This window comes from Syngnathus floridae, chromosome 6, assembly GCF_059516105.1.
Source record: "Syngnathus floridae isolate MCC-2025c chromosome 6, RoL_Sflo_1.0, whole genome shotgun sequence".
Classification (NCBI taxonomy): Eukaryota; Metazoa; Chordata; class Actinopteri; order Syngnathiformes; family Syngnathidae; genus Syngnathus; species Syngnathus floridae.
The window spans coordinates 10,357,699-10,371,935 of record NC_142418.1 but is presented as its reverse complement, the minus strand read 5'-3'; the positions used below and the strand labels follow the sequence as shown (position 1 = coordinate 10,371,935).

Below are 14,237 nucleotides of genomic sequence, written 5' to 3'. Positions count from 1 at the left end.
GGAAGTCACCGCTGGTGAGTTTTGCCGATGGCGACACAGTGCCCTCTTTCCCGGATCTGTGTTTGCCTTTTTTTTAAGATGGCGTGTTCCTGAATCGGTTTGTCACATCCTAATTATTTCCCACATTTATAAATACTGCATTTAAACGTCCACAAAGATCCTGTCTGTAGTTTTCCCCTTGCCCAAGCCTAGATTCCTTAACTATCAGATGTGATAGCATAGCGTGCGATCTGTTGGAACGATGACTACAATTCTCTATTCTGTCTTCCACAAATACTGTATGGGCTGCCATTTGTGTTCATGTGTAAAGTATCAGCATGTCACGCTCGACTGATTATCACGCCGCACTGAAGATGAACTCATCCTTCCCAGTTGACCTTCTGATGTCATGTTGAGAGACAGCTGGCTTGGTGTGTGTCACAGGGTATTTTCAATGACTTCATTGTGAGTCCTCGCTTGTGTGTTTGCGTTATGCTCACAGATTGGAATGGGTCGTCGTTTTCTTTTCTGGAGAATGTGAGGTCATGTCTCTATTCAGAGTGCGTGTGTGTGTATGCATGTGTGCGTGTGCATGTGCACACTGTGTACTATAACATCCTGACAACACACAAGGGGAACACCATGAGCTAACTGTCCTTCCTTGTTGTCATGACAACTTTAAGGAGAGGGGGGTCAGGTGACAAGGTGACAATAACGTGCTATCTCCTGGCTGTGTCAAGCTCGAGCTGCCTACGAGGGAGGTATCTGTCATTGTATTGACGTCATGTAACTACCCTTTATAACAACACTTGGCCCAGGTCGCTTATCTCTGACTTGAGCCGCTTCATTCCAGTAACTGTCATTCATTCTTTGAGTCACACACTGGTTCAGCATGTTTCTTGCTCTTCTCTATTTGTTTATCCAACATGAGATAATTTCATCAACTGCAATCACTATATTATTCCAGACACATATTTAAAGGGGAACTCAACCTACAAATTTTCTTTGTAATAATATGTTCTGTGAAGCCCAAATAGTAGAGAGAGTGTTCTGTATAATGTTTCATTTGTGGAATATGAATTTAAAAATCACATCACGGGTGCCAGGTCTCAGGTCAATGACGGGATTTGGACCCGGCAAGTGCGATGTCATTTTCAGTCGACAGCAAGTGGCAAAATGGCCACCCCCTGAGATTTATCATATGTATACATTTTGCTGCTTAACTCATATCCCACAAATGCAAATATTTTTGGATTGTCTTTCCCTTAAATTGTAACAGCAAGTATATTTTTAGATGAGTCTGGCATTCATACTGTCACCCCCCACACACACACATACTTTCTCCCGGCATTCATACGGTCACTACCCCCCCCACACACACACACACACTTTCTTCCCAGCAAACGTGCTGTGTCCACAGTGTAATGTCCTGTCTTGTGTGCTTCTAACAAACTCTCGAACAATGTTCTCACGTAGAAAGGGAAATGGTTGTCGTGTGACATGAGCTTTTTCCTGTTGATTATATTGCTTCCAGGAACATACCGCCTACTTGATACAATGCACTCAAAACCTGTCGCTATATGTAGCGGTACTTCAAGAAGAAATCCTGTCAAAGAACTACCCTATCTCATTCACGTTATCAATTTTAGATGAACGCCATAAAACAAGATTACATTGAGGCCAAATAGATGACGTATGTGGTCATATTTACACAGCAGTTTGAATTGAAGCCTTGGTTCCTGGTTCTTGGGCGTTATCATTTGTTCAATCCATCACCTCACTTCACGCATTGAATAGCACTGATGTCATCACACCATCAGTTGCCATTAATAGTAAGAGACTGACGGGGATCCACATTGCACTTGGAGACACATTTCTCCCCCACTGTTGCGCTTGATTATGATAGCTGCCAACCCCCTTCCATCTTCAGAGGCTCCTCCAAGTTGAGCCCTTCTTGACACATTTGGATTCTTTTTGCTTAGCTGTATGTTTGCCAAGTTCACGAGTGTTGCTGACACTGTGCTTAGAATGTGGGCAGCTGGATATGCTTTTCAACCAGCGGCCTGCGTTGTGCTGTGTGCGCAATTTTTTTTTTTTAACAGTGATGTCATGTCTCACTCACTCACACTCTTTGAACGTGTGTGTGTCTGTCCTAGATTAGGTCAGAGCAGTCTGAACCTAGATTAGGTTCCAATCTCTTCTCTGAGGCTTGAGAGTTCCTTAGTAGCATTCCCTTCTTTTCTCTGCCGTCGTCTGAGAGGTCATTACCCTCACGATACATGCACACACAAACTTCACCCCCCCCACCTCCTCCCCTTTACCCCCACCCTGTAGTTATACAACCGCAGAGCTGCAGAGTAATGATGAGTGTGTGTTGGAAAGGGATGGTGTCTTGCACAGAGTCATTGTGAGTCATTGCAAGTGAAAAGCGAATGTGGTGCTAAGGATTATGTGATCATGTTTTCAGATCATCTTTTTGCACTGCAACCATTTGTCAAAGTGTGTGTGTGTGTTTGTTTTCTGTGCGTGTCATGCTGTGCGCTTGTCAGGGGACGTTACTGGGCCTCTGTCCTGGCCGTGCACCTGTGGCCTCTCTCATTCCCTCGGTCTGACGCAATGCACTTCTACAGGACATGAGCTCATGCAGGAAACAGAGACACACACACACACATATGCCAAAAGTGGAGCCGCCTGCCTCTTAAAGGGCCAGACATGCACATTCCTGGCCACCCTGCAGTTAACCTCACACAGAAGAACAAGAGAGCCTCTTCTTTGCTTCTGCTGCACTAAGCAGGACCCAGACATTGTAGCCCAGGGTCACCTCTGAAAGTCTAGAAACTGTTTACTCTGCTAATGGTGCAAGATTTTTTTTTTTTTTTTTTTGCTCACGAGACCTTGCATAAATCCACTCATGTCAAACAACTTCAGTGCTGAAAACAATTAGAGTAATGGAGCTGTTCTCATTGTGTCTGTGCAGGAGGCTTTGCTGCTTTCTCGTCCTGCTTCCCCGGCCTGTGTGAAGGCAAGCCAGCCACTGCTCTTCCTATGAGCTTGTCCCAGCCCTGCTTGCCTGTGGCTAATGTCGGGCCCACTCGCATCCTGCCGCACCTTTACCTGGGTTCCCAGAAAGATGTTCTCAATAAGGTTTGTAGTACACTGGACCTTGTATAGAAGACACCACATCCTGGCTAAAGAAATCTTAATTAGAAGGGATCTAGTTTTAGGTGTCACTGTTGCCAAAGTGTTAGCTCATGTGGGTATACATAATGTCATGTCAAAGGTCATTATAAAAAAAAAAAAATGCCTTTAGTTAACAACTAAATATGTCTCAGTTGCATTAAATCAATCATTGCATTGCTATATATTTGTTTCCTGGAGGAGAAAAAAGACCTCGGCCTAATGTTTTCTTCATATCTCTGCAGGATCTGATGGCTCAGAATGGTATAACATATGTACTAAATGCCAGCAACACCTGCCCCAAGCCAGACTTCATCAGCGAGAGCCACTTCATGCGCATCCCAGTCAATGACAACTACTGTGAGAAACTGCTTCCTTGGCTGGACAAAACAAATGAATTCATTGGTAAGCTGTAAGATGATGCGTCTACTGAATAAGTAACATAAAAAAAATTGTAATCTTAGTTGCTAAAGAATAAGAAAATATCCAACCAACACTGACAAATTATCCAACACGGTACATACCGTTGTCACCACTAATAAAGGTTCACGTGTGCGGCAGCAAACAATAGCATCAAGTTCAAAACTTCCGTTACGGAGACCGTCTGTCGTCTTCCAGGAAATGTCAGCTTTCTTTCAATGGAGGCTGATTGTCACCAGACTTTGTGCTGCGGCTATTGTGTGCATTTGTGTGGACTGAGCCCTATCTTTTCATTTCCTTCGACAGACAAAGCCAAGGTGTCAAACTGCAGAGTCATTGTGCATTGCTTGGCTGGAATCTCACGTTCAGCGACCATCGCCATCGCATACATCATGAAGACAATGGGCCTGTCATCAGATGATGCCTACAGGTAGTTTTACTCCTCCCAAACTGCCGAGCTAAGGTGTCAGGAACATTCGAAAGGCAACCACATTTTAGAGGAAATGTGCCGTCTGTGGTACATCTGTGGCTGTTGCCTGAGGTCAAGTTCAAAAAGCTCTTACTGTATGTACATTTTCCTTTTCCGTTATGCAACGTGGAGTGGAACCATTCAAGCAATTACCACCAAACACGCAGTTCTTATGGCATCCTTACGACTTCTGGAAACTATTTGCCTTTTCTAATGCAGTCAACCTTTTTTGCACCCCTCAGGTTTGTAAAGGACCGAAGACCCTCTATATCCCCCAACTTTAACTTCCTGGGCCAGCTGCTGGAGTTTGAGAAAGGCCTACGACTGCTCCAAGCGTTGACGTCAAGCTCTGATGACAAAATCATCGAAGGCCACTCAAAGCAAAATTCTGAGCTTAACGTTGTCAACACGGGTTTCGTGATGAACGGTCACCATAGCAATTACGACTCATCTGCGGTAGAGCTACAAAATCCTCCCGAGCCCAAGGTACCATCACCTGCTTCCCTCCAGCAAGGCTTCAACGGATTGCACCTCTCTGCGGAGAGGATCATGGACACAAATCGTCTGAAACGCTCCTTCTCCCTGGACATTAAATCTGTGTACTCACCTAACAGTCCACACCCTGCTGCCGTGGCGCCGACACACTCTGAAGATGTCCCCAAGCTGTGCAAACTGGACAGCCCCGAAACAGGCACCTCCAATGGTGTCTGCTCTCAGTCTCCCATCCTGGACAGTCCTTCCTCCTCCGACTCCCCGTTCCCCTCACCGGGCAGCACGGGAAGCATCGGAAGTTTGGGGCACGGAGGAAGCGAGGGCGTCCATCGGCCCAGTTCTTCGGCATCCAGACCCAGAAGGAAAGCCAAGCATAGCTCTGGCACCTCACCAATCCATTTCCAACAACTTCCTCCACAGTCGCTCAGCCTGTCCCTCGACCATAAGGATGAGAACTTAAAGGGTTCCCTGCTTCTCGCCCTGCCCTCTCTGCCGTCAATGGGATCTGGATCCATGTGGACCAAACACAGAGACACTGTCCAGGCCACCACCCCTGTTACTCCGGTAACCCCCACCACCGATGCTCCCTGGCACTTTGGGGTCGAGGAGGGCGGCGAGATGGAGCTCGGCAGCGGTAGCGGAACCGAGTCGTCCGTGAGGTTCGGGAGCAGCTCGGCGTACGTGGCGTTCGGTTGCAGCGAAAACGTGCGGTTACGAGACAAACCTTCAAAGGAGAAGCCCCCGATGCAGCAACGTGAAAAGCAAGCCGAGCGGGCGAACAACAGCAGCTCGGCCACGGAGAAGCAGTTTAAACGTCGCAGCTGTCAGATGGAATTTGAGGAGGGCATCTCAGAGACGCGGTCCCGAGAAGAACTGGGCAAGATTGGGAAACAGTCGAGTTTCTCCGGGAGCCTTGAGATCATTGAGGTCTCCTGACAGATAATGGACATGAATACCACTGGAGGCAGAAAGAGACCTCCTTCGAAGAACTATGTCTATATCACAGACAGTGTTCAAAACTCCAACTGAGAGTTGGACAAAGTTTTGGACCGAGACATTGTGCTGCTTACCCGACCACAACCTTCTGAACTTTCTCGAGGCAGCGAAGCGTGAGCTGTCGGTACTAACCTTCTGCGGTCAAAGGGCCCAGTGCCTGCGCTATGTTGCATCCTTATCATGTACAATAACTTGTTGTTGACATGGAGCATGGACTCCAACCGCCTGCCTGTGGTCAAGTGTAAAGGACTTGTAATTGTGATCTGAACCAAGCGCCCCTCGCTATCCCCAAAGCGTCCACCACCAAAAGCCTCAGAACCTCATACTTGTCTAGTTCAGTCCAGTCGCAACATCACCTACGTGAGCGGAGGATTCGGAGCGCTGACGTCACCGCAGCACAAGGAACGCACACTCAGCCCTCGGGATGGCCTGAATGCAGCCGAAACAATGACGGGGCCTCTGCCCAAGCCAGCTTCCACCGGGGATTCTTAAGCACAGTGACGCTGGTCCCCTCACTTCCAGTGCTAGCTGCGTCATGGCACTGAGGTTTTGGGTCACAGGACACCCTGCCATTGCTCCCTGCCACCACTTGTGGTCACCACTGAGCATGTATTGTGAAAGGTTGGCAACAGAGAGACAAATAACGATAGATCCAGTATGAATATACTGTACATGTATAGTGACTCAAAGGGACTTTTAATTTATTGTTCATTCTGGTAATGAGATATAATATAATGTTTTGTGGATTTATTTCATTTTTCTTTTGTTTATTATTATGATTTGCTGTATGGTATTTATGAACACATACAAATACATACATTCACCAGATTCAAGCAAGCAATATGGGCTGTTTCTTCTTTGGGGAGAGTGAAGTATGACTTGGAAATGCACTTTTTTGCTCCTCTGGTAACCAAGTTCTATTATGGGATGACGCAGACAAAGCTAGTGACAGCTTACAGAAACAGCAGCAGAAGTCTGTGATTATGGCTTTAACACATGAGCATATTGTGCATGACATCGGGGTGGGGGGTGGGGGCGCATGCATAACGACAACTTTATGCAACCTACGCACAGTTTTTGATAAACCAGTCACCCTCTCAAAGCCAGTTCCGGTGTTTCTCACCAAAGCTGAACCGAACACACACATACACCCAACACTGTATGCACTTACAGTATTTATATACAGGTAAAGCTTCGGCCCTCACATGCACACACACACACATACGCAATCTTTTTCTTTCTTTCTCAGGGGATCTTTCGGTGAGCCAAGCCCAGCACATCAGCACAAAACAAGGAAGTCTCTAACATTTATCTCTTCCCCCCCCCTACCCCCATGCTTTGATTAAAAACAGTTGAAAAATGAAATTGTCACTCTCCTGGTGCAAGATGCTTATTTATTCACCGTGTAAAACTTGTTGTCTTTTGACCCTTGACTAGCATTTGACCTTGTGCTGCTACAACTTCTGATAGATTCCTTTTGTTTGCCTGAGGCTCAATCAAGCTCCTAAATCCCTCCTTCATGTTGTTTTTAAAATTGTTGTTAGCATTATTTATGATATGTAACAAATATGATGCAGGCTGTCCCATTTGCTAAATCTGTTGTTATTGAATTATTATTATTACTATTATTGGTATTCTTATTATTATGATTAGGGTGTTGTAAATAGCAACACATGGAAGAACACTGATGAGTTTTTAAAAGAAAAATCCTGACACCTAGGCTGCTTGATGCTAAAAAAAAATTATATATACCTCAGGTTTAATTGAAAGGCTTCTCCTTCCCCTGTACATGTTTTGTGAAAATGAGACAAAATACAGACATGACAAAATGCAAACTCTCCTCTGCTTCTTCTTCATCTTCTTGCCATTTCTGGTTGCGAAAGGGGAATTCCAATGGTGGTTTTGCAGACTACATGATGACATCTTGAGCCCTGGAGCCCTTCCTATTGATTTTGTGTTTAACAAACTCCGCTCTGAACACAAACAACTTCAATGATTTTTTTTCTTTCCCTGCTGCAATAGTGCTAGTGTCACATGCTTTTGTATTTTTAAAGATACAAATATATATATATATATATATATATATATAATATATATATATATATATAGAGAGAGAGAGAGAGAGAGAGAGAGAGAGAGAGAGAGAGAGAGAGAGAGAGAGAGAGAGAGAGAGAGAGAGAGAGAGGCACCTCTGATGTCTGGTTAGCATTGCTCTACTTCCTCTTCTAATTCCCAACACATCCAAGCTTTTTCAGACGACACCCGGCCGGTCTTTGCTCCCAACCTTGTTCCTCATTCCAACTGTCAGCCCTAACACTAACCCTTTGCCCCCACATCAGATGATGTGTGAACAACAGTCGCCTCCAGAGGATGAAAGGATGAGATGAGGTTGGACATGTGTGTGAGGTCACGCTGAGAGCTATTTGGCCTGTACCAGCCATATTGTTGTGTCCTCTCACAAAAGCAGTTTTGGTTTCATGATGTCATGATGGAATGTCAGCATTCACAATCAAATAACATGTGCAAGCAAAATTCCATAGATCCAGGACAGCTTGTGGGTACAATGTTGCTCTAATGAGGGGGCACGCTGAGGTAATAGACAGATTGGGATCTCCTAGCTGAGACCCACTATTTCTCTGCAAGTGTCTGTGCATGTGGGTGGGTGTGCGGTTGGGTGGCTGTGTGTGTGTGTGAGAGAGACAGTGAACTAACCCTAACACCCCCCCCCATCCCTTATGGGAAATTCCCACAGTGGGACCAAAAGACCCCCATAGTAATGAAATACACAAACACCATATACAGTATGTCTAAACGAGACTACAGTATCTGTTTGTCTTGACTTTGTTTTGATTAGATTTTGTTTTGTCATGTTTCCGTTCCGTGCCTTTTTTCCATCTAGTTTTTGTTTTATGTTCATAAAGTTTTACAAAGTAAAATATCATTGGTAGGGAATCTATGTAGGTCATCTTGATCATCATAATTCAGGGAGTGTTTTTGTAGGCAACATCCGAAATGAATACAATACATAAAAATACATTAAATCAATTAAGTGAGAAATTATTACATTCATTATAACTAACCATTGTCAGAAACAATTGTGAAAAAAGTGCAACAAATATGACAGAACTTTAGATGCAACAGAAATCCCATACTTTACCCACCCTTGCCACCGAGTCTCCATTTAGTCACCAATTTGTTTTCTATACATTGTACTGAGGCTGTCATGTTTGTGTGCATCCCATGTTGTGTAAAATTCTCTCCACATGTCTTTGTATGTTTTTGCTCCCATATGGCTAGCATATGCACTACTGTACCGTGAGCGCGATGCACAGTAAATCTAGAGAAGACAGCTCTTTTCAATGGTGTGTAGCTGATCCGCGTGCTTCCGGACGTGTGCGCGCATGTGCGAATGTTACAGCTCACATTAGCCAATGATGGCTACCAGACGCATCCATGCCGAGGGTCGGCCTGACGCCTTCCTCGCGGGCCTCCTGCATGGAAACACTTAGCGCGTGTTACGTCAGCGGGGCACCAGCACTCTTTTCCATTGCACACATGTGCACTTTACTTAACATATTTTCACCCACTTTCTCCTCCTTGTGTCTTTCATGTGTGCTCCTCTGAAGTGGCGTCAGTGCTGAAATGCATGCTTTTCCATGCGTCACAAGGGGATGACTCCAAATAACATTTTTGGCACTGTTTATACACGGAAGACTCTTGTCCTTATATAAACCTGAGTCAGGCAGCCTGGAAGTACTTCTGTGCCTGTCTGGTCTTCCTCACCGTCCCTCCTCTTTCATTACCATTCGCCTCTCACGCAAATGGAAGTAGTCGGGGTTTCCCTCACTCCAGATTACTGCCACACAAATATTTTCGAAGGGCAGCATGGAGGAGAGTGGTTAGCATGTACTGCGCCTCACATTTCTGAGGTTCTGCTTTCGAATCCAGGCTCTGGCCTTTCTATGTGGATTTTGCATGCCTTCCCCATGATTGCATGTCATCCACAGTCCAGAAAGGTGCAGATGCACAGCATGCACTTACGTCATCACAATTGCTAAGTCCAAATTTCATCCATTGGCCAAAATGAAATTATTTCGCATATACCCCACACATGACATAAAATGAGGAGAACATGAAACTCCACTTATGAAAGCTGGAGCCATATTTGAACCCTAAAACCTCTTTACTGTAAGGTAAGTCGTGTTAACCTTTATTTCACCGTGCTGCCTTGTTTCTGATATCTTTTGATTTCATTTTACTCAAACTACTGTTCCAGCAAATGCGAAATACAGAGATGCCAATCAAAAAATATGAACATTTCTACCATTGTAAAAGCGTTAGTGTGCGGAGTGTGTTGCACAAGGAAGAATCCTTTTTTGGCTCGGTTCAGCAGACCTCAGGTAATCCATCTTAATGCAGTTAGTGTTGTCATGGCCACCTGTGTGAGTGCGCGTGTGTCTTTTCCAAGCAGACTTGGATGGGATGTCTCGACTGGCAAATCACGAGAAAAACAAAGAACGACACTGCTCAAGGCTCAAGCCGCTGTCTGGAACTGAAGAGCTAACAGAAAGTGTGCAAACAGACATTTTCATTAATTACAGAAACAAAAAATGTAGTCATTTGAATTCATGCACATTACTGCCACCCTCTGTTTATGTGAAGGTACATCTCTTTGCACACTGTTTCCCAACCTTTCTTGAGCCAAGGACATATTTTCCATAAGAAACAGGACAGTAAGTGACAGCACAGTAAGTTACAGCACAGTAACACCAAACAGAAATGCCATAATAAAATAATGATTATGTGTGGTCGTAGTAGTTTTGGTAGATGAACATTTAATTGGTCTGTCTGTCATGTGACATACAGAACACTTAAATGCATATAGTACTACTATATATATATATATATATATATATATATTTATATATAGTACTACTAGTCGTAGTCGTCCTACTACTATGGAGGATTAGGGCCAGTGAAGGAAAAAAAAAAGGGGGGGGTGACAGGATGCTGACTTTTTTCTCAGAATTCTGTCTTTAAAGTGTGAATTCCCACTCTAAAGTCAGAATTCTGACAAGTCAGAAGCATTTTAAGTGGAAAGTGGGAATTTTCACTTTAAAGTCAGAATTCTGACTTTTTTTCTCAGTATTCTGTCTTTCTCACTTTAAAGTCAGAGAGAATTCTCACTTTAAAGTCAGAATTCTGAGAAAAAAAAATCAGAATCTGTCACTGGCCCAAATCTTCTTCCGTATCGTCCCGATAGATAGAAGTCATCCATTTTATCTGTCAGTTGGCCACCTTTAACAAGGATAATAACAGTCATAAGGAATTACATTGTCAGAGAAGTATTCATTTATTAATATACAGTCGGACAGAAGTGGGGCAGCACAGTGGATTAGTGGTTTGTTAGTCCACTATGGAAAATGTTAGAAGCACTTCTCAGTATGCTGCATTACAGTTCTATAAGTGCCTTTTCTGTCTTTGTATCTCCTTGAATCAGCTCCATCAGGACTGTGTGCCCCGGTCAAAACACACACACGCGCGCACACACACCTGGACGTGTGCATACACTGCTACTTTAGTCAGCAAGAGTGCACACTGCAGTGTGTATCCTATATCTCAGCGTCTGCACCTCCCAAACCACATCCCTCAGGTGAATGTGTCAGTGCTGACACCAGCTCAGACATTTCCTTCTTGTCTGGAATCAGTATGCGTGGATGCACATTTAAAAATAAACTTAATTGCACTTTTTTAAGATGGACTATTTTATGTTCATTATATGTTACTGTTAATAGTGCTTAACTTCGTTTTACAATTAAGAACATTTAAAAGTGGAATGTCTCTAGCTTGCTTTGTTGTCCTAGCATTGTTGCCATAAATGTCAATGATTCATATTTTATTGTAAGTTCTTCCAACATTAAATACTGTTTAGGCCACCCCAAAATAGAAGTTGTGGGGTTTTTGTGCACATGCAGCCATATTTCTTTTTAAAAACTACATTTTATTTTTTTTAGATGGTTGTTTTTCTTGCTAAAATATGAGTTGAGATGATGCATGTAGATGACCTGTAAATGACATAGTACAAGTCTTATCTGCTGATAGGCTGCTTGTTCCCCTATCAGTTGTGACCCTTCAGCCACATGCAAGCTATTTCTGTCAAGTTGCTTCTGGCTGGAAGTGAATCATGTCTGATCTGCTTAAAAGACAAAGCAGGGGGAGGGAGCGTATCACCATGGAACATTTACTGCATTAAAACAGCATGTTTTTACTGTTCTGCTTGTTATTGGCCATTTAAAAGGCCGGAGGCACGATTATTGTGCCCCCTTTTTTCAAAAGCCCCAGTAGTTGTTGTTGGTGTCTACAGTACCCCACCGGCTCACTTCCTTTTCCATCTCGTCTACTTCAAGCCTACACGTTTGTCTTTATTGCATCGAGAAATTACCTCTTTCCAGCCACCTCTTCTCCTTGGGAAGAAATGTGCTGGAGCCAGGTACTGCATCGTCTGCAGACATGACTAATGTGGCTGAGGCTGACTCATATGCGCTCATCAGCCGTCAGTGTGGAGTCGAAGGTGACACAGGAACACACAACAACACAACGCGCACGCCGAAGAGTGGCTGCAGACATGGCGGTGCCAAACACAGTCACGCAAAAGGCCATTATGATCGTCACTGTGTATCATGTGGTCATTATTGATAGGTCTAATGCATTAGATGAGATCAGGGTGCTAACAGTAAATGTTAGATTGGAACATAAAGAAAATGACAGTACTTGAAGACCAACAAAAGAATTGTTGCATGGTGGAAGAGTCTTTGGCAATTTCTGCCTCAAGAACAAAAATGAAATAAAATAAAACCATCCAGTGTAGCGTAAATGACAGTTTGTAGTGGCTTCAATAGAACTAATTTGGTCTCCAGAATCCCATCACGTGTGAAATCAAACAACCAACTTTTAACATCTGCCTGTTTCTAAAAATGTGTCTCGAGATGTTTTGTGATTCTGTCCCACGTTACTGGTCTTGATCCTTAGGGTATTTTGATGAAGCCATGTGACAGTTTCCAGATATTTGACTGTTTTGTGGAAGGGTCCAGTCCCACTATTTGATTTGTTGTTTTAGCAATGCAGTTTGGTGTACATGGACAGTACTGACTGCAAATCTTGGACCATATGCATGCCTCTGAACACATCACCAATCAGTCACAGATAGAGAATCAACAAACTGTATCTGTCCAATAACTGATTCAACCTGCGAAGCCTGTGAAAAACCTCAAAACAACAAAGCTTGGGTCGGCCTTACACTTTTGCAAAGTAAAACGATCACATTCCCATAATCTTTGGAGCCATAAGACATGTATTATTCATGCAAGAATTATGTTGGGTGTCTCTGTTTTATGGCCCAGTGATGGCTATTTGATTCACCGCTGCCTGCTATGAATAAATGACATTAGTCACCCCAAAGTCGATACCTGCAGCTGTAGAGCTGATCTATTGTTACACAAGTTCAAACGAGTGCACACGTTGGTTGTTTTTCAGACAACCCTCTGGCTATGTAGAAGAAGCTCTTTGACAAGGGAGGGGGGCATCAAAATTAGTGTGTAAATGTGGGTCCCATGCTGTCTGATTCAGAATAACAAGAAGTCATGCAAAATGTCTGCCACAAAAAAAAAACTTTGGGCAGTTTAAACTGTTATTTAATTATAATATGACAACTAAGAACTACATGTTTTATATTTAAAAGTGTTTACCTCTCCCAATTACACACCATACCTAGTATTGAAACTTTCACAATTATAGACTTGAATTTGTAGCATAGAGTGAACCCTCCAAAGTAAAATACAAAAAAAATAAAAATAAATACACCTCCAACAGCAACCACCCATCACTGTGTGATTGTGTAGGTTCATCACTTTGTGTCATCCTGCTAGGCTTCGGAAAATCTTGAGACTTGATCTTACAAAGCAGGTGACTGGATTAAATCCATAAAGTTTGTTTGGCTTTTTCATTGGTTTTGTGAACAGAAGAATTGCAAAGAGGAAAGAATAACCATAAAGCCACAATTTAGAATAATCATTATACCCCCCCAACTAAGAAACATTGCCCCATTGAATGTTTTGCAATTGGGGATGAGGAATGTGCATGAAAAAAAAAGATTTAACATTCCTTTGAGAATTGTATGGAATTGGTGTAATAGACCATGAGCTCAGAACATTCAGAGAGTCTCCCGTTCTTGCTACTTACCTGATAAGCACATTTTTAATTGAACCATTGCTCATTGGAATACGAATATACTACATAAATGACCACATGAACTCAATAATGTTTCTTTTCAGCTGCATCAAGTTGGATGTTGTGGAATGGGGAAATATCGACCTCAACACGACGCATTATCGACGAGCGGGTGGATTTCAGGAAGTGACCTTGACTTGCTAAAAGGAGCACCTGACCAGAGGCCGGCTCCATTTCCCACAGTGGGCACATATCTGGCGACACCCGGCCCTCTGGAGGCAAAATAATGGCTGGTAAGCAAAGCTCAGTGGAAGCTTCATACTTAATCAAGGACATTGGTATTCATATTTTGGTAGTTGGAGCAACATATGCACATAATTGAAACTGGCAGCTTGATGGAATTGATCCATCACTATGTTAATTTCATAGGGGAGTTCTATAAGAAACATTAGGCCATGAATATAAATTCATCCAATGT

General features: G+C 43.4%; 1 protein-coding gene across 3 annotated transcripts in view; it reads left to right on the top strand.

Moving 5' to 3' along the window:
* Positions 1-7,368, top strand: part of dusp8a (dual specificity phosphatase 8a) — a 33,641-nt gene extending 26,273 nt beyond the window's left edge. For all 3 annotated transcript variants that reach the window (XM_088379089.1, XM_088379090.1, XM_088379091.1), the window contains 4 exons: positions 2,957-3,123; positions 3,402-3,561; positions 3,883-4,006; positions 4,288-7,368. In XM_088379089.1, the coding sequence (XP_088235215.1) occupies positions 2,957-3,123; positions 3,402-3,561; positions 3,883-4,006; positions 4,288-5,473 (1,637 nt within the window). In that variant the 3' untranslated portion in view covers positions 5,474-7,368. The remainder of the gene's footprint in view (positions 1-2,956; positions 3,124-3,401; positions 3,562-3,882; positions 4,007-4,287) is intronic.
* Positions 7,369-14,237: the final 6,869 nt, after the last annotated feature.